The sequence below is a fragment of the Armigeres subalbatus genome, chromosome 2, assembly GCF_024139115.2.
Source record: "Armigeres subalbatus isolate Guangzhou_Male chromosome 2, GZ_Asu_2, whole genome shotgun sequence".
Classification (NCBI taxonomy): domain Eukaryota; kingdom Metazoa; phylum Arthropoda; class Insecta; order Diptera; family Culicidae; genus Armigeres; species Armigeres subalbatus.
This window is the reverse complement of record NC_085140.1, coordinates 342,212,083-342,231,981: the sequence shown is the minus strand read 5'-3', so window position 1 is coordinate 342,231,981 and position 19,899 is coordinate 342,212,083. Positions and strand designations below refer to the sequence as shown.

Sequence of the window (19,899 nt, the reverse complement as noted above, 5' to 3'; positions counted from 1 at the left end):
CGCAAGATTCAATACTGGGGCGGTATTATGGAACCTTATGTATGACGGGGTTCTGAAGCTAAAGTTCCCTCCTGATGTTAAGATCGTCGGCTTCGACATGACGTAACTTTGGAGGTCTACGAGGAGTGAATTCCTGAGGTAGAGCTGACCGCAGCACACGCGATCAACACGGTGGCGGATTGGATGAGCACTAGTTACCTGCGGAAGCTGGAGAGCACGAGACTAGACTAGAAGCTGGAGAGCACGTACCGTTCGATGTGTCTCAGTGTGATATCTGCCTACCGCACGATATCACACGGTGCAGCCTGTGTGATTGCGAGCGTGATGCCAGTCGGGCTGGTCATCCGGGAAGATGAGGAGTGTTTCGAGCTACATGGCACCAGAGGAGCCCGCGAACGCATCAGGGTGACTTTGGTTGGGATGGGATAACTCTTCTAAAAGTAGGTGGTTGGTGAAAACTCAAATTCTCAAATCTCATCCACGATTCAAATCAAGCGCGAGGCAATCCTTACCCGACTTCTCGTTTCGACGTCACAAGAAGAGTTATGCTAGGCACCATTCCTTCATCTTTCCTTATTTCCTTTCTTTTCTTCCTTCTTAGCTCTTCTATTTTTCTTGCATTTTTTCAATTATTTTGCTTCACTTCTCACCACTTATTATTCACTTCTCAATCTCACTTCGCACTGCCAAATGCTCGCTTCAAATATCTAAATTTTCACTTCAAACATCTCACTTTTACTTCTCGATTTTCACTACACTTTTTTCATTGCACACTTCTCACTTCAAACATGTTACTTCTCATTTCTTACTTCACAGACATTTTAAGGAAACTAATCCACCAAGCTGCGTTTGGTCAAATGGTTTCGGCCAAATGGCTTTCGGCGGATTTTTCAAAGAATTCCTAAAGAAATTTCCGTACAAAGTTCTGAACAGATTTGTGAAAAAAAAAATCCTTTTGGAATTTCTATAAAAATTCTAAAGGAATTTCCGAAGGTTTGAGCAATTTCTTGAAGATTCGCTGGATAAAAAAATCCCATGGGATGTCCGAAAGAAAGTCTTTATAAACTACTGGAAGAATTTCCAAAGAGAACCGTGGAGAAATTTTCTTCAGGAATTCCTGAAATAATTCACGAAAAAAAGTCCTCCTGGTATTTTTGAAAAATATCCCAAAATAATTTTCAGTGGAATGGCAAAATAAAATATTGAATCTCCAAACAAAAGCCTAAAGAAACTTACACAACAGTTTGAACATCAATCTCCGAAGCAAATTCCTTTAGTTTTTGAAGGAATTTCTTAAAAAAGTCAAAAAGAATTTCCAAAGGAATCCATTTAAAAATTTCCTAAGAAAAAAATCCGTAAGGATTTCTAAAGCAGTGAAACTGTCTGAAAATATTTTAACTGAAATCGATTAACTGATCACCCTCTCCAAATAATATTTTTAACTGCTAATGCCAAATAATCCATATTTTTTTACTAGGCAAAATTAGGCAAGCCGTAATTCAACAAATCTTAAACCCGATCCACAATTGATCATCACTTACTGAATCAATATGCTTCTCAGATGTGAAATTGCATAGGGTCATTGATCCTATAGTCGTGGGTGTTCCTATAGTTGCGGTAGTGTAGTTTTTGTCGAATATACGAAATAAACGGAGCAACCCACTTTTTATATCTATTGGTTGACCTGTCATTACGTGAAAGAGACGAAAACAGTTTGGGATTTCTTAAATAATCGGTAAAATATCACTGAAATACTATAATTTATTCTCTGCGTTGTACCTATAGTTGCGGTAATGTTCCTATAGTTACTAGTCCCGTATGAAAACAATGGGATTCGCAACTATAGGAACACGAATTAGAAAATATCGCAACTATGGAAACATTGCACCAGTAATTGGAGAATTCATTTTAGATGACAATGACAGGAGCTGCTACTATTGGAATACCTTTGAATCAAAATAGAAAATTTAGAGCTTTCGTATGCACCATAGTGGGTTCTATCACAAACGCCCGAATGACACTCGCTTGAATTCCATTCGCCCGAATGACAAACTCCCGAGTTCCATTCGCCCGAATAGACCAAACGCCCGAAAAGACCATTCGCTCGAATGGATCGTTCGCCCGAATAGATTATGTGCCCGAATAAACTCTTCACCTTATTTGATGAAAAGATTTTTTGTGACTAATAAAAAGAAATAGTATAGGGGGAACGACGGCTTTGGTAGGTTTTGTTCTATTATTGGCAGGGGGGTTTTTGTCGACCAAATTTTATGAAATTCGGCCACAATATTCTTTGATATGCAAAGAATGTTTAGGCCAAATTTGAGCCTAGTCAGTCATAAACCCCCCCTGCCAATAATAGAACAAAACCTGCCAAAGCCGTCATTCCCCCTATCTGATTTCCTACTTATCTCATATTTTGTTGTACACGTTTCTCACATGTATCTAAATATTTGTTTCGTTTATGTGTGAAATAATAAGAAAAATTACGACGTTATGTACTTTCTTTTTCATAAAATTCAAATAATGACTTGATTTCTTTATATACGTATGCATAGTGTCTTTTAAGGTAGCTTCACACCTCGGGAATTTGGTCCGCAGATTTTTTTCCCCAGGGCACAGGGACCAAAATCCGGCGGAAAACTTTCCCGAGGTGTAAAGCCCCATTTAACATTGATTATGAATAAAATCTACTCATCACTGTCTTCCAATCCATTCACATAAAAAAAAAAGTCAGTTTCAATCGCTCAGCATTGTTGAGAGATTCAGATATTAAAATATGTTTTATGTATTCTGGTCACTTCCCAAGTAACAAATATTGCTTTAAGGCACATCTGAAGTAGAGTGTAAGTACCACTTGATAAAACCAGAAATAAATCTTAAATTCTTTCAATGCCTTAATAAACTAAGTATAAATCATCTATAAGCTCAATTTGGCCCACTCTACAAGAAGTTGTGAAGAAATAGAATAAGAATATCTTAAAACTATTCAGATCTATGCAAAACGTATTTATCATGGTTTTCTAATCCTCCATAAAACTATTTTAAAGTCTTTTTAACCATAAACTATTTCATAATACTCTTATTTGAGGATGCTTCAGACCTAATTATATTTATTAATAAAAATAAAAAGGGGAATCATAGAGAATAATAAAATGTAAATATTTCACGCAAAATAAATGTCGCCATGTCTTTAACAACCAATAATACATTTCATATGCTTGCAAATTTTATTTCCAAAATACAAAGGAAAACTTGCGCTTCAAAATTTACTGTCGATTTTACGTAAAACTATGAAAAACGACTAGCGCTGTGAAAATATTGCAGAATAATGAATATTCAAATATTACAATAATCAAAGCGCTCTTTTATTCTAACGCAAAATTTTTTTCATATATAGTAAATTTATGAAAGAGTTCGTTGTAACATGGATTAAATTTGGTTTTACAATGAAATTCAGCTTATAAGAGCTGTAATTTGCGATATAATTTCTAACAAATCCGAAATTTCCAATAAGGTTGTTGATTTTTAGTCAAGCAAAATATCAAAATCACCATTTTTATTATTTTACTTTGAATAAAACCATTACAAATTAATCCAGTTTTGAATAAAACAATTTTCTCTTGGAAAAAACTGCGTTGAAATCGTCATTTCTAATTTAAACTCATTAGCAGTATCGTCGCCTTTATGGCACTCTTGAATAAGAGTGGGTTATCTGTGAATATTTTGACGGCTGTTTGTTTTGGTTTTGGGTTTCCATTGGTACCGGAAATCTAAATTTTTAATAATATTTGTTCAATTTAAAGCTCATGATAATTATTATTTGCGAATTAAATAAAGAATCTCATAATCTTTTTTTTAAATATGCTTTTTAAGGTGGTCAAGGGCAAACCGGAAATCTGCAACTCATGGAGTGTGGGGATGGGTGTCATAGAAGCGCTCACCGGACTCACTGAAAACAAAACCTTTTTCACTAGCCTTAATCTTCCCGGCCATCAATTAAGTAATACTTCGGGAGGAATTGATGATAAAGAAATCTGTTTCAGTGTCATCTTCCCAGTGAGTGGGAAGCAAAAGCCATCCTCCGTTGGCCGAAAAAACACCTGGTGGGAAAGCTTTACCAGTTGGAGTCATCGATGCCTGACGATAAATGGAAGAATATGTACTGCGTCTGCAAGCGTATCTTCATTCCGGTTGAAACTCATCCTCCAACTGTTCTAGTGTTCCTTGGAAGAACTAACGGTTTTCGAATTGCACCTAATTTACTATTTTTGTGTATTTCCATTTGAAAGGTCGACTTGACTTGATTTTTTCCATCGATTAGGTTTCATGTTTGACAGATATGAATTAAATTTATTCCAGAACGTAAAAATTTAACTAAGACTCAAAAGATTCATTGCGGTTTTAATGTGAGTTTATGGTTAAGTTGTATTTTATCCCAGTGTGTCAAAAGAAATGTATAAGAAACATTCATTTGGACTTATTGTTCAACTTTAAATGCATCTAGGAGAATGTTTTAAAAACATTCATAAGAGTATCAGCGCTAGATCAATGATAGTTTTTATTGTTCAATTGTAGAGATTACCAACACTATTTTAAGAATTATAAAATTTGATGAGCCATTTTCTTATAAAAAACTCTTTTAAAACACACCAGTATTTTGAAATCTTTCTTAAAACCATTACTAATTATGAATAAATTCATATGGTTTTGGATTTGTTACTTGGGTTATACCGGTCCACAAACATCCTGAAATGAAACAAAACATGACGGAATAATTAGAGCTGCAGCGAAGAATAACGTTGCAAGGGTATTTATTTAATTAGTTAGTTAATCAATTAGAGCTGCAGCGAAGAATGACGTTGCAAGGGTATTTATTTAAACCAATCTTCAAAAATAAGAGGCGCAAATAGGAATTCATTCTTCTTTTCTTCATACATTGTTCTTTCTAAATGTATTGAAGACTAAGGGTATGCGATAACACTCTTTTTCCTAACGAAACGAAACGAAACGAAATTTAAAATGTCTGTGTTGATTCGGATCGAAACGAAACGAAATATAGATTTGTTTCGAGACTTCGAAACGATACGAAATCAAGGATCATTTAATTCGAAATTTTTCGAAACGAAACGAAATTTTTATTTTTTTCCCGCTCAATTTTTATTATTATTAAATTGGTTTTACATTATGTACGCAATTCTGATTTCACGTTTTCGAAGTTGAATAACTGTTTTGCGACCAAAAGAGTTATAATAACAGAAGAGGCAATCTGTGATAAATCGCCACATTCTCGCCGCATATACCATTTGATTTGATTTGATTTATTGGACTATAAGGCTGTAAGCCCGTTGCCCTACTTATACATTATACACATAATTGTTGTCACATATACAATTGTCCTCTTAAAAATAATCTTAATCTATCACGAATTACATCTGTTGTCATGTTTGTAGAAATTACATCTTGTAGTCTGTTAAATTCAGTCATGAACCTGCTGGTAGGCTCGTGCTGCGTGTAGTTCCTTGATCTAAATGGAGGATCGAAGACCCTCCGACGACGAACAGTAACCGGGCTAGTATTGAAGTTGAGCCGGTTATAGAGATATGGGCTACTAATTCGCCCTCTCAAGATGTTACAGAAAAAGACGATGTCAGCAATCTTGTGTCTGCTACTGATGGTGTCGAGGTCAAATAACGAGCAGAGATTCTCATACACCGGTAACTCTTCTCTCCATCCAAGGTTTCTCACACGCATAAAATCAATAACACAGAGATGTGTTTGCATCACACAAAACGGACCTAATGCGGAACATCCCTAGATGAGCGATAGTTACACAGCCACAAAAATAGCTCGTGTAGTTTTATTGAAGCTTGGATTTCAATATTTTCAACAGTATTTGGTTCCTCATGAAACAAGGAATCTGTACAAACGTTTACATGTTGAAAAGGACCGTTATCACGACCGTACGAGGCATTTTGTGCCTGTGTAACTGTCGCCCATCTAGGGGATGTTACGCATTAGGTCCGTTTTGTGTGATGCAAACACATCTCTGTGTTATTGATTTTAAGCGTGCAACAAATCTTAAAAACTTTCTCTGTACTGCCTCCAACCGTTGAATATGAACCTCATATTGTGGCCGCCACACCACACTCGCAAAATCCAGTTTAGTCCTAACGAGGCTAACATAAATTGTGAGAATTGCATGTGGATCAGTAAGCTCACGTCCAAACCGTCGGGTGAGAGCAAAAGTTGCAATGTGTCCTTGATGAGTCTGTTTATGTGTTCGTTAAATGTCAGTGGCTGATCCCTTGTTACGCCCAAATCTCGAACACTATCTACTCGTTGCAGGCTTGCATGACCTAAACTGTAGGTAAAAGATATCAGCCCAACCCTTCTGGTGTAGGTAATGACCGAGCATTTGCTTGCATTGACGCTAAGTCCATTCCCACTAAAAAATCTTTCAAAATTGCAAAGATCTTTTTGCAGCTAGACACAGTCATCAAGGACTTTCACTGGAATCAAGATGTTTACGTCGTCGACATAGATCAGCACTATCGCGTTCGTAGTCATAAATGACGGCAGCTTATTCATGACCATGACAAAAGCAGCAGGCCCAAATGGCTACCCTGTGGAACTCCTGAATTAACATCGAAGGCAGCCGATGTATTGTTGCAAACTCTCACATACTGAATTCTGCTCAACAAATATGTTTTAATCCATTCGAACAACATTCCTCCGATGCCAAAATCGGCTACCGCGCGCATTATACTGTCTATCCCAACAACATCGAATGCCTTACTCATATCCGTATAGACACAGTCAACTTGATAGCCTTTAGACATATAGTCCGTAACCATGGAGCTGAATTCACACAGGTTTGTCACAACAGACTTACCTTTCAAGAATCCATGCTGGGCTGTCGAGACCTGTTCGTTGATTCGTTCGTAGAGATGGGAATAAACTAGTCGTTCAAACAATTTCGGCATCGCGGATTGAATTGCGACACCACGGTAGTTTTCCGCATTACAACGAGATCATTTCTTATGTATAGGAGTTATGTGCGAGATTTTCCATAGTTGCGGGAAGTAACTAGATGACAACGAAGAATTGAAGAGAAAAGACAGGGGTCCTGCGAGTTCATCCGTGAGTTCCTTCAATAGCTTAGATGGGATTTTGTCGAGCTCCGCCGACTTGCTTATGTCTAGCTCCAACAATCCTTGTTCCACTTCATCGCGTGATAAATCCATAGAGTCCGTGGCAGCGGCGTCTGGAGGATTCATTTCATTCACGGGATCGCTTCGATAAACACTCTTGAAGTAGTCAGCGAAAAGCTCTGCGGTGTCCTGTCCATTGGTGGAAGATTTGTTTCCATACTTCATCTCCTCCGGGATGCCGGCATTCTTCCGCCTACTATTGACAAATTTCCAGATTTAGGATTCTCCTTAATTCCATTTTGAACGCTAGCAATGTACACCTGGTACGCTTCTCTGTGCAATACTTTGAAAGTAGCTAGAAGCTCTTTATAGGAGGCAATATTCTCTGGAGTAGGGTTTCTCCGCTTTTTCTTACATGCTTTTCGTTTATCTTTGAGGACTTGGATAAGAGTAGGAGAGAACCATTCTGGGTATGGATTCTTTCGAAATGGACGATCTTTTTCCATTGGCGATAAGGCAATACCCCAGCATATGTGCCGCTTTCAAAGGAATTCATCGTGGAGCGTGTGTTCCCGTATCTGATCAATTTTTTATCAGTTCAATTTCATATCAGTTTTATATACTTAATATGAAAATAAAGAAATTGTGGGATTTTTCATATACGGATTCAAATTTCGCTTAAAACTTTAGTTCACTTAAGAATTATGTAATTATGCTGAAGCATACTTCATATTGCCTTGTCAGCGTGGTTTTACAGTATTGACTTAGTCAAAATTAAAAAATGAATGCTTAGATTCATTTTATTATTTAGATACTCTATTAATGTATCCACATCTGCCAGGAGTATGCGTAGTGTAACTGCCAGTGACGTCCGCCGTCTATGCAGTGGACGTCCACACGTCCCAAACTAGCTCACCGTTGGGGTTCTCACGCTTAACTTTACTTGCTCAAGAGATACACGACGGAATGGCGAAGAGAATGGACAATACAACGAGAGTTCGACGCAATTGCATGCACATAGGGATAGCGTTAGAAAGAACCGAAGATTTTATATTTTAATTTCCATTTGATATTCCTGGGTTTTGGATTAGTGGGAGGAAGGAAGGGTTGCGGCCTTACAAAGTTGGTCGACATTGTCATGCTCAGGTGTTTTGACATACCTGGGTACTTAACGGTACCTGCAACGGGGTTCGAAGGGGCTCTCCTCGGCTCCACTAGTGGAGTGCTGACCAGGCTTACAGTGGTTATTAGTTTGAAGCGACTATGCTTCTCCAGGTCCTCTGGATAGGTTGCCGACGAGGCTGTTGTCTTGGACACTTGGGAGGGGAAGGCTCGATGACTCGTTGTGTCGTCTCCGCGAGGTAGGCAGCTGACACGGTCGTAGCGTTGGACACGTCGTGGGCGGAAGCTTGAGGGTTAGTTCGAGATTTTTTTTCCAGTCCTCTTGGGGAACGCAGCCAGCGATCTGCAGCGTTAAACACACAGGCGATTTGTCGAAGATTTTCCTCGGCTTCACGGGGATGCCGCCAGTGATCTGTCTTGAAATTCTCTTTGATACACTTTCACTGCCTCAAGGGCAGGCAGCCGACGAGACTGAAATGTTGTACACGTGGGCGGTATGTCGAAGCTCTCTTGGCTCCACGGGGATGCCGCCAGTGATCTGGAGCGTTGGACACGTAGATAGTGGCTTGAGATTCTTCCTAATGCACTTTCACAGCCTCAAGGGGCCTGCAGCCGACGAGGCTGAAATGCTGGACACGTGGGCGGTTTTTAGAAGCTCTGTCTCGGTTCCGCGGGATGAGCCGCGAAGTTGAAAACTGCGACGATTGGTGATTCTTCGAGGTTTGCTCCCAGCTCGGTGGGATAAACAGCCGGCGAGACGGTAGCGTTTAGCACGTGGATGCAGCTTGAGAAATAGCCGAGGTTTTTTTTCGGCTCCGCGGGACTCACGACGCACTACGGGATTTTCTATCGGAAATAATCCCCCCAACGGGTAACAGCCGTTCACCGCGCACACTCTTCAATATTCGGGACGTTCTAGGCTCCCTTCACCAGCACACTAAGTCCACGCTAAATCAACGCTTCACAAGGATTGTTGCGGGAGGCATTGATAAGGTGCTCTAACCGATGCTTACAGCAGATAAAAGACATTTTTTCTGGTCTAGAATTAGCTAAAAAGCTACATATATTAATTAGAATACATAGTGGAAATTATTTAAAATATCTTACAATTTCGGTGTCTTACATCCTCTCAAACGAATACCTCCACACTACTGATATCGCTCGTTGTTCTTATTACTAGGGATGTCTAGGTAGGTGTTAAAAATCGTTCAAATTAAATTAGATACGAAACGTAACACTCCCCCCCGTAACACTTCAGGCCCGATGAAGTTTTACAAGACTATTAATCTTAATTAGTTTGATTGATTTTTCAACGGGTAATAAGTTCTACTAATAATATCAGACTTTTTTACATCATTAATGTACAATAATTTCAAAACATTCCTAATACGATAAGAAATTAGTCTACTAGTTTGAATCGACACGCAGAATTTCAACACAAATAACGTAGAACACTGTCGACAAATTTCAAGCACACATCACTAAACGACCTTCGCTGCTGGGTACATACATACGACTTGCTTTCACAACACTCATGTTTGGTTTTGCTGGACCAGTACAATAAAGACTAGAAGTTTGCGATTTACATCGACCTGTAGTGGCCAACACACGGTTTTCCTGCTTATTGCTGAATCCATTCCCATATACCAATCTGCGTGTGCTGCACAAAAGCACTATGGCACAGTTCATCTGCCGTTGGCTTTTGTCAGCGTTGTCGTTTTGTCCCAGCACTTTAGTCATTTCGGGCGATGTTATTTATCCAACGACGTACCGAAGATCACAATGGCTTTCAGATCAATAAATCTTCTTGCATCTCGCGGTGAAAATATATTCAGATCCAGCCACTTTGATGAATCAAAACGTCCCGTCGAAAGACCGCTGAATTTGATGAATCCGTTCAGCGAAATTCTTTTTAGTGTTGCGGGAGGCATTGATAAGGTGCTCTAACCGATGCTTACAGCAGATAAAAGACATTTTTTCTGGTCTAGAATTAGCTAAAAAGCTACATATATTAATTAGAATACATAGTTGAAATTATTTAAAATATCTTACAATTTCGGTGTCTTACATCCTCTCAAACGAATACCTCCACACTACTGATATCGCTCGTTGTTCTTATTACTAGGGATGTCTAGGTAGGTGTTAAAAATCGTTCAAATTAAATTAGATACGAAACGTAACAAGGATCTTCTTTTACAGCTTTTCTCCGGTCAATCGAGAGGTCTGTACCCGATCACAGTCAAAATACGACTCCTCGACTAGTCCACGATCTTTCGCTCGGCTCCCTCGATTTTCTCTTTCTCTCCCATCCTTCGACGTTCGGCTTCGGTATAGCGGAAATGGTGTTGCCGTCTTTCTTTCAATTAAAAAAAAAAGAAAGGGCCGAAATAGGGAGAGGGGATAGGACAGTGGGTACACTTTAACTATGAAATAGGTGAAACGCCTCGATATTGTTTCCTATGTATATACATGTTATGCAAATATGCCGATGGTTCGTCCATTGTTACTATATTCGGTAACAGTAGATAGAGAACTGATATTACTAGACCAACATTTGAAAAGATCGTATCAGCCAAAATTTATCCCTTCTTATTCTTCGTCTACATATATAGCATACATTTGCTCACTAGAAGAATCCTGTGCACCTTTCTAAAATGCACAAAGATATGTAGTTCAGATTGAATTTCACAGACCCATAGTCTTATATACAATCAGCTCGACAAACTGAGCTATTTTCTGTGTGTCCTTGGCATATGAGAACAGCTGTTATGGTCAGTATAAGCTGAAAGCAATCACAAGTAAAGAACTTTCAGCAATTTTAATGATCTTTCAAACCGTTCTGGATTTTTTTTTGCAAATTCTATGCGAAGATCTAGAAATGCCCACAAATCTGCAATGTTCCTTACATATTGTGCAAATAGTCAAAGAAAAGCTTATCAGCTTGATTAACTGTACACATCGTAGTTGCTAATCATGATTGGCCGAGAAACAGCAAATATGCACAGCTCACCAATTAAATAATATTCTTGCGAAACAAAAAAAGTTATTCTTATTGTATACTTGCTACGGACCAATTCATGACCAATAACGATGCTAGTCACGTGCTTATAGTCAATTTAGATTTAGGAGAGGAAAATTAGTTTAACACTCATTGTTATAAGAGATCGAGTAATGCTCTGCATCTCCGTAAGCGCTACGGGAAAGGAAAAACCCCTTGGTAAGCGACAAAATATTTATTGTGAATGAAGTTATTTTGAAAACAAGAAGATGAAAACTGTGTTTCGAATCAATCCAACGCAAGACCAATGTGCTTCGTTTAATAATCTTCTACAACACGATCGATTCCGCACTAAATAATGTTGTGTTCTTCGATGCAGACATTAGTTTTATCACTTCGCGTTCTCCCACACTAGCTGGCGTGATCAGCATCAACTCTATCGATTGCACACTAGTTAAACGAATTTCTGCTACGCGAAGTAGATTTGTATCACTTCGCGTTCTCCCGGACTAGCTGCCGTCCCATAACCAGCAGCAACACGACCGCATTCATATTGTGCAAATAGTAAAAAAAATATCACAAAATTTAAATTTTAATCATGGAAACACTGAAGATAGATAGAAGAAAACTACATGCATATTTGTCGACTAAGAATGGGGTCATGTAGTAGGCATTAATAGAAAAAAATTGTATAACACAAAGTTGAAAACAACTTTACGATTTTGTTCAGCGGCGCAGCCAAAATTTTCGATAATAAAAGTATGGTTTAAGTTTAAATTTGTTTCGAAATTCCGCGAATTCCGTTAAATTTCGTTAGAAGCTAGTTTTTTCTAACGAAATTTTTGAAATTTCACGAAACGAAACGAAATCAAGAAATCAGATTTCGCCATGCTCAAATTCCGCGAAATTCCGCGGAATTTCGTTTCGAACCACCTGAAACGAAATTTTTCGAAATACCGCATATGCTTATTGAAGACATGATTTCTTCCCTAAGTATTTAGGTTCAAGCTAAATTCGCTTATAAGATAAGCAAAAACGAGCCACTTCGTATAATGTAACGCTGGTGGCGACGTGATGAACTCTTATAACCATCAGAATGTGACGATATATATGGGCATATCGGAAGATTCTATATGACAACATTGGACGCAGAACCTTTCTTGCAATCGACTATCCATGGTAATGATGGGACGATCTTGCTACTTCCTTCAACACATCATTCAGTGTTGTAAGCACAAGCCAAGATTTGGATAATTGACGAAACATTCTCAACTGCTCCACAACAATTTGCACAAGTGTTCACGATTCACGGAACTGTAGGCGAAGATCAACACCGTCGATTCGTTTTCTTGGTATTAATGCTAAAACACGGGGACGTATGATACAGCCTTTTGTTCATTGATGGAACGAAATTTATCAGTACACGTTAGATCCAGAGTATATACTATTGGATTTTGATGGCTAAGATTAATGCTGAGGAACGTGTCTTCCCAAATTCAAGTTTAAAGGATGTTTCTTTCTCCTTAACCAAAGTTTTGTTTTTAGAAAACATCGGCGATTAGGATTACAATCGGCATACGGGATGGATTACAAACTTCAACTTACCCATAAAAAGTTTGTTACCTTAGCACTTTTTTCATGTTAAGATATAACAAAGGCATTCAAGGAGGTTCGAAAATCTTGCCCGAAGAAATGTATTCTTTTATGTAAGCAAGTATTATGTGAATGGGGTGTATCCGTTAGGCATAATGAACAGCCCATGACATAAAGAAGGCAGAATTATGCCAAACAACCATTATGCCTAACATACATTATCCCTAACGTCCGTAATGCGTAACGCCTACTATGCCTAACGTAGCGGACTCATGTGAATGGTCGCCAATCAACGCACAACAAGACCACTAGAGACCCACTTTTCTCCCCTTCACTATGGTCGGTCTATGAAAATACCCTAAACAGTACTCCTCGAACTTCCAATAACATTTTAGGGTGGCACAATAAGTGGAATACGCTGTTGAAACGAGGAAGTCCTCCGTTTTACAGCATTCCAAAACAGTTCCAACTAGAAGAAAGAAATGCGACCACTGATACCCTACGCTAGAAAGACATCTAAAATAGCAGAAAAGAATAAAAAACTAGACAAACTGGTACGTTAATATATTCCAGGTGATTGGCATATTTTTTCTTATAATATGATTAGGAAAATTAACATGTTGTAGGGGAACCGCTCCGATCTCCATCTCATCGCGAAACAAAGAAATACAGCACCAATTTCGTCGCTTCTTTTTGTCAACATACGTGCTCACTGCTGAAAAAAATCACAAAAATAATAAACAAACCAAATTCCTTTCCATTGCTTTGTTTTTGATGGGATGGAAATAGGAGCTATGAGATGAAGTGGCGAACCGTTCCCCTAGAATCTGGAGGTATACATAAATATATGGTCTATTCGGGCGAATGGTCTTTTCGGGCGTTTGGTCTTTTCGGGTGAATGGAATTCGGGCGACTGTTACATTCGAGCGACTGTTACATTCGGGCGTTTGTGATAGAATCCCATTGAGGTAGGCGAAATAATGTTTAGTTTTTGTGTAAGCGAATAAATAGTGGTGGAACGTGCTTAGTTCCTCCACTATTGGGTCTTTTACCCTAAATGATGGCGGAAATTCGTTTTGTTCTAAGATTTGGTGACTTTATTACGGTCAGATGTTCTGTGAATATCTCAGGAAACTTACCATCTGACATTGGTCATTTATCAAACGATGAATCCCATTGTTCGGTGCTATGTGAAAGAGAGTTTTGTGTTGTGACGATCTGGACTCACCAATTTAACACCTTAACACGTCGACTGATACATTTAATGCTGATACAGGAATACCAGAGAATATAGAGCATTTACTTCTGTTACTCCACTTAGTAATACAGTTGGTGGAGATGGCGAAGCGGTTTTCTATACATGTGCTTATTCTGAGTAGAACTTAGGTATGCATAAAAAAATATGTACCAAATTAATGTGATTGAAAAATATTGAGTATTGTGAAAAATAAATAAGAGACTTTTTAAAAATTATCAATCATAAACCAACGGCTTCCAAACAGTATAAATCATTAGTTTTCTGTGCAGTGAACCGGGAACCGGGTCCATAGGCCCAAGTAGTGATTTACCCTTCTTAATAGAACTTCAATCTTTGTTTTGTAATAAGAATTTAATAAAACATTGTAATGTGCTGATTTTTATACAATTATTTATTAAATTATACGATAATTATTATTCATTCAAATATAAAAACAAACAAAACAGAAAATGAAAACGATGCTTTATTTTTTTTTTCGAGATGAGATGAAAAAAAGAACTTATGATGGAAATGATACGGCCTCTTACGGATGTCTATGTACACAAAAGAAAAAATAGGGGAACAAACACCCATCTAAACAACAGCTTAAAGTCCCCCATTTCGCTTGGAATGTACACCAAGAATGACGTACAACAAAATAGAAGCTAAGACAAGAGCGCTACCATGACAACCATATTCCCAACTTCCGCCACCTTCACCACCCTACGATTCACTCAAGTTGGCAAGCCCGCAGAGTTTAGCAAGTTTGCATGTTTTCCACACAGTAAGAGAGACTGTCATCGTTTTGTGTGCAAATGTGTTGGTGCAAAATCTTCCCCCTCGTCCCACGATGCGAGCCATCAACGGCACTGGGCGGCGGTGAAGCGCATGTCCTCACCAAGTTCCATGGCAAACTAACAACAACCTCCGCCTGGTGCCTTATTCGTTTCTGTGCCCACCTAACCTACCTATGTATAGGGACATATCGCATTCGGTCCGGAAAGGTACGCTAACGACTGACTGCTGCTGCTGCTGTCTTTTAATTGGGAGTGGGTGGTTTGGCTGCCAGTTAGGTGTGGTAATGGCGTGGATGGAGCCTCCGACTGACTGTCTGGCTGTCTGTGGTGGCGATGGAGACATTTACCCTACCCGAACTGGCGACGACAAAGTTTTCCAGTTCCCGTCCGTCTCTGTGTGTGTGCGCGCGTGGGTGTGAAGCGTCGTCGATTTTTAGCATACAAATGGTTCACAGCGCAGCACAATGTGAGGTGTTAGGTTGATAAATTAGGTACGAAACATCAACTTATGCAGAGTACACCACCACCGAGCTATGTGATGGGCTTGAGGTGTGGAACAGTGTGCGACGAGACGCGAATTGGGGGTCTGAAAAGCTGTTGATTTTCTGTGATGAGATGTTTGTGATGGCTGGCAAAGATAGTTTACGTGTGACTCGTCTTCAGTCAACTGTGATCACGCCCAACGCAATGAACACTGGTAACATATTTTTGCATTTGTACTTTGTAGATAGCTATCAGAATTTTATCAACTGTTTGATCGACTCAGCGCGATGAATTGTGAAGATTTTGGTATGTGGATGTGTATCGATTTCTCGAACAATATTAAAGTATCTAGAACAGCCTACGGGGTTTCTTATCCACCGGGATAGGGATGCCATCGTAGACATAGCTTGCGGGGATCAGCCTCTCTTATTCAGACGTTGGCTGTTTGAGCCGCACCTCCTTGGTGAACAAACGTCCGATGAGTCGTGTTCGTGTCAGCTCTTGAGTCCCTCTACTAATGGAATAAAACCAAAAATTGAACCGCTAAGAAGAACCCAATCACTCCTTCCGTTAATGAAGTGCAAAATTATAAACTCGCAGCCGTAGTTTCAGGTTTGTGCAATTAAACGCATCTCAAGCGTTAAGTGTTCGAGGGGATGTAATTAATCTTGCCGCGGACATCATCAGCCATCCGGCGCGCGGCTCCACTTGGTGCCATTAGTCGTTGTTTCTGGCGTCTTTATCAGGTTCATGTCTCTCCTCGCCTCGTTCGGCACCTTTGCCTTTATGAGTTGAGATGTCTTTGGGGGTCGTAACTCTTACCCGCGCGAGTAAGACGTCGATGACGTGCCGACAGGCGCCCTCTGATTTGGAGAAATTGATTGCTCGCCACATATGCCATATTGATTTGATTGGCTCCAATACTAACCCAGAGATTTGCTTCCTCTTTTCCTCAACAGATCGTTCTAAACTCGATGCATCGGTATCAGCCGCGAATTCACTTGGTTCGCCTCGGACCCGGCCAGCAGATGCCTAGCAGTCCGAAAGACCTGCAGGACGTAGACCACAAGTCGTACGTCTTTCCGGAGACGGTTTTCACGGCCGTGACTGCCTACCAGAATCAGCTCATCACCAAGCTCAAAATCGATTCCAATCCATTCGCCAAAGGATTCCGGGATTCGTCCCGGTTGACGGATTTTGACAGGTGAGTCTCGATTTATCGACTTTCAATAAGTTCGAATTAAAGCGGAATATTAGTCGATTGTGCTAATTATTCAGTTCGCGCATTTATTTCAATCATACTCAAACACAAATTTCTTTTAGTCGTTTGGAGCTGCAACCGTTTCCGTCACGTCCCTCAGCTCAAAAAACAAAACAAAACATGATTTATGATATGTTGAGATGTTAACTTAATTACATTAAACTAGCAATTTATAACGCGTTTTCTCGGATTTCCAAAGAACAAAGCCAAAAGTGCCGACACCGATTGTGCGCCCATCGCCGCGGTCGCACTGTCCGTTTTGCTGCGCCTTTCATCGAGGAGTTAATTTGGTTCGCGTTCGGCGGGAACGGCGATGGCGCGAGTTCGAGAGCCGATTGTGATGCTGATGATGATGCCGAAAGGCGTCTCGCAGGATCCACGCCCCAAATTGGTCGTCGCGTATCGCTCCATGGTGTTGGGACTGGCCGACCGACCGGGCCAGGGTTTGAATCTCGCCGGCTTCTAATTAACGGGTGTTGACTCGGTGATTAATGGTTCGCCCCTTTGATTTGGCTCGGAATCCTTTGGCGGGTGTTCAAGTTCGATCGATTTTCGATCATCATCGTTTTGTTTTGTTTTCGTCTGGGATATTTTGGAGATAGGAAACGACGGTTGCAGCTCGTTTATTGGCAGTCTTATTATAATGGTACTGACGATTATTTTTTCTTATCTTTTACAGTTTCCCCAGCATGTAAGTATGGCGATCATTATCTTAGATTTTAATTTATTTCCGTAATATTCGATAAAGATTTCAAGACATTGGTTTCCGATAATTGAAGTATAGACCCTTCGCTTGAAAATTTATTGTCATTAAATGTCAAATGTCATGAGGTGGCTTGTAAAGCAGATGATATACTAAACTTCTCCTAGAAAACATGTGTATGTACGTCAATGCATCAATTGATTAAAATGAATTGATAAAGAGGCAACCATACTTCAAAATAAGTAAAAAAAAGGAAGCCTACACGAAGTATAGATTTTGAATGTCTTGTCTGAAGCTTGTTTTTTTTTTTCCTTTTTGCTCTTTTCAGAGACCCCATGGAAGCCCTCCTGCTCGAGCAACACCTCCGGGCACCCCTTCGCCTATTTCCCGATCCCCTGCTAGCCCAGTTTGCCGCCGCTCCTGGACAAGAAATGGACGGAGCCCATGTAGCCCTGCTGGAGAAAGCTCGCCAACACCTGCAGATGTGGGGTCGCTCCCCCTACAACGATCTCCTACTGCCGCAGATGTACCAACGACCGCCGCAGATGAATCTCGGCAGCTTCTGGCAAGGTCAACCTTGGCCCCAGCAGATTCCACCAGCTGCATTCCTACAAAGTGCTGCAGCGGCAGCCGCCGCATCCGTATCGTCAGCTTCAACTCCACCACCTCCGCTGGCACATTCGACGGTTTCTACGCCCTCGTCCAGCTCGGGGTCTCCCTCGCCGTCGGACATGCGAGCCAAACACTTCGGTAGTCGGTTCAGCCCGTACCAGATACCGCCACAGCACGTGTCCGCGGCGCTCAGCCAACCACAGCAGCCACCTGCTTCGCCACGGACTTCACCGAATTAAAATAGGAATAGTTTCTGTTTCGAATCCTTGTGTAAATAAGATCCAGTTCTGTCGATCGCTGTTATTTATTTAGTTTCTTTTATTCTATGTTGACACGAATCTCTGCCGCAAGTCGATGGGTGCGCGTTCAAATTGTTGTTCGATTTATTGAAAGTGTAATTTATTTTTAGTTCATTTTAAACCTAGGCAACTGATTGATGGTACTATTATCTAGCAACTAGCGAAACGTGATTGAAAATGGCACACCAGTTGTGATGCAAAACCCACTAATGATCGAATTTTCATGTACATAACTGAGCGGGAAATAAATCATGCTATGAGTTCAATATTTTACCATTTGAAGGTTTCTGTTTATTGAAAGAAAATCATTTGAAAACTGCAAAAGGTAAGTAAACGATCTTTCATGTTCTATTGGAGTTTTTATATTATGTCATCTCTCAAGTGAAATTTATTACTAACTGGGTTCCAATGAACGCTTCTCAATGCTGAAGACCTGCGTCCCACACTTGGACCCTGCATATCCAACTCACCAATCCAAAGACCTGGAGCTACGACTTTATCTCCTATCCAAGAAAAGGCATGTCCACACATTTTTTGGCTAAGTTTTAGAAACATGGGACAATAACAGCAGAACCAATGAACTAGTCGACGTTGGGCACAGTCGTTAACTAAGCGTAATCGATCTGAGCAATAGAGGGATGTATAAGTCATGTTTAGGAGGACTATCCAGATAATAACAGCTTGGTGGGGTGAAGCTGGAACTTGGTGGATCAGTAAATCGGATAATACCATCCTGGATAAAGTAACCCAGGAGCATATAGCAATCATTAGATTTCAAGAAGTTGTTGACAGATTTTACCTTGCTTCGTCATGTATACGGTGATAAGCATGATTGTTCTACTTAAAATAATTTATTTCCCTATGTTTGATCTTGACAGTAGTTTGCATTGCAAACATTTTGGCCAACGTGCCCTTTATTTTATCCATTGGGTCTCCAGTTAGCCTTGCGAGCAAAGTCGTAGAATTGCCAATCCGGAGTTGGCGAGTTCAATTTTCGGTCCGGTCTAGGATGTTTTCGGGTGGGAAACATTCTCGACTCCCTGGGTGTTTCCATTGTATTTACCACACAAGACACATTTTCATGCAATGGCGGCCATCGAAAAGCTTTCAATTAATAACTGCTAACAGAATACTAAGATGAAAAGCAGGCCAAGTGTCAGTGGGAAAATAGAGCCATAGAAAAAGAAGAAGTCCTATATTTTATTTTATTTTAAATTATTGAACGGTTATCAAGTTATTGAAAAAATAAAAATATTTAAAAAAAATGCCTTCCCCAACCGATTATTTTTGCCAGAAAACAATAAATTGACGGGGGAAACAGTAAAATTTCCAGAAAATTTTGATGGTTTTCAACACATAATTTTACTTGTAACGGTCTTTTCCTCCCAATAGAAACTCATATACCAGAAACTAATGTATTGTTTAATCAATTTGAACTAAATTTGAATCAAGTGATAAAATGGTGGGTTGACATCAAGGAAGGAGCGGTCCCCACAAGTTCCTATCTTACGCTTCCACGGGTCGTCCGATGACAAAATACCGCCAGCTAAGGGTTATTTACTTATCTGGTAGTGCAGCCTGGGCACTGTTGTCCTTCTGACATCAACTAGAGTGAGAAGGTACGTCTCGAGCGTATGTTC

At 40.0% G+C, this 19,899-nt stretch overlaps 1 protein-coding gene across 2 annotated transcripts in view; it reads left to right on the top strand.

The window, feature by feature from the left end:
- The window catches only part of LOC134212859 (T-box protein H15-like), a 146,353-nt gene extending 127,821 nt beyond the window's left edge, over positions 1-18,532 (top strand). For both annotated transcript variants that reach the window (XM_062691104.1, XM_062691105.1), the window contains exons 5-7: positions 16,344-16,588; positions 17,325-17,336; positions 17,677-18,532. In XM_062691104.1, coding sequence (XP_062547088.1) covers positions 16,344-16,588; positions 17,325-17,336; positions 17,677-18,199 — 780 coding nt within the window. In that variant the 3' untranslated portion in view covers positions 18,200-18,532. The remainder of the gene's footprint in view (positions 1-16,343; positions 16,589-17,324; positions 17,337-17,676) is intronic.
- The last annotated feature ends 1,367 nt before the right edge of the window (positions 18,533-19,899 follow it).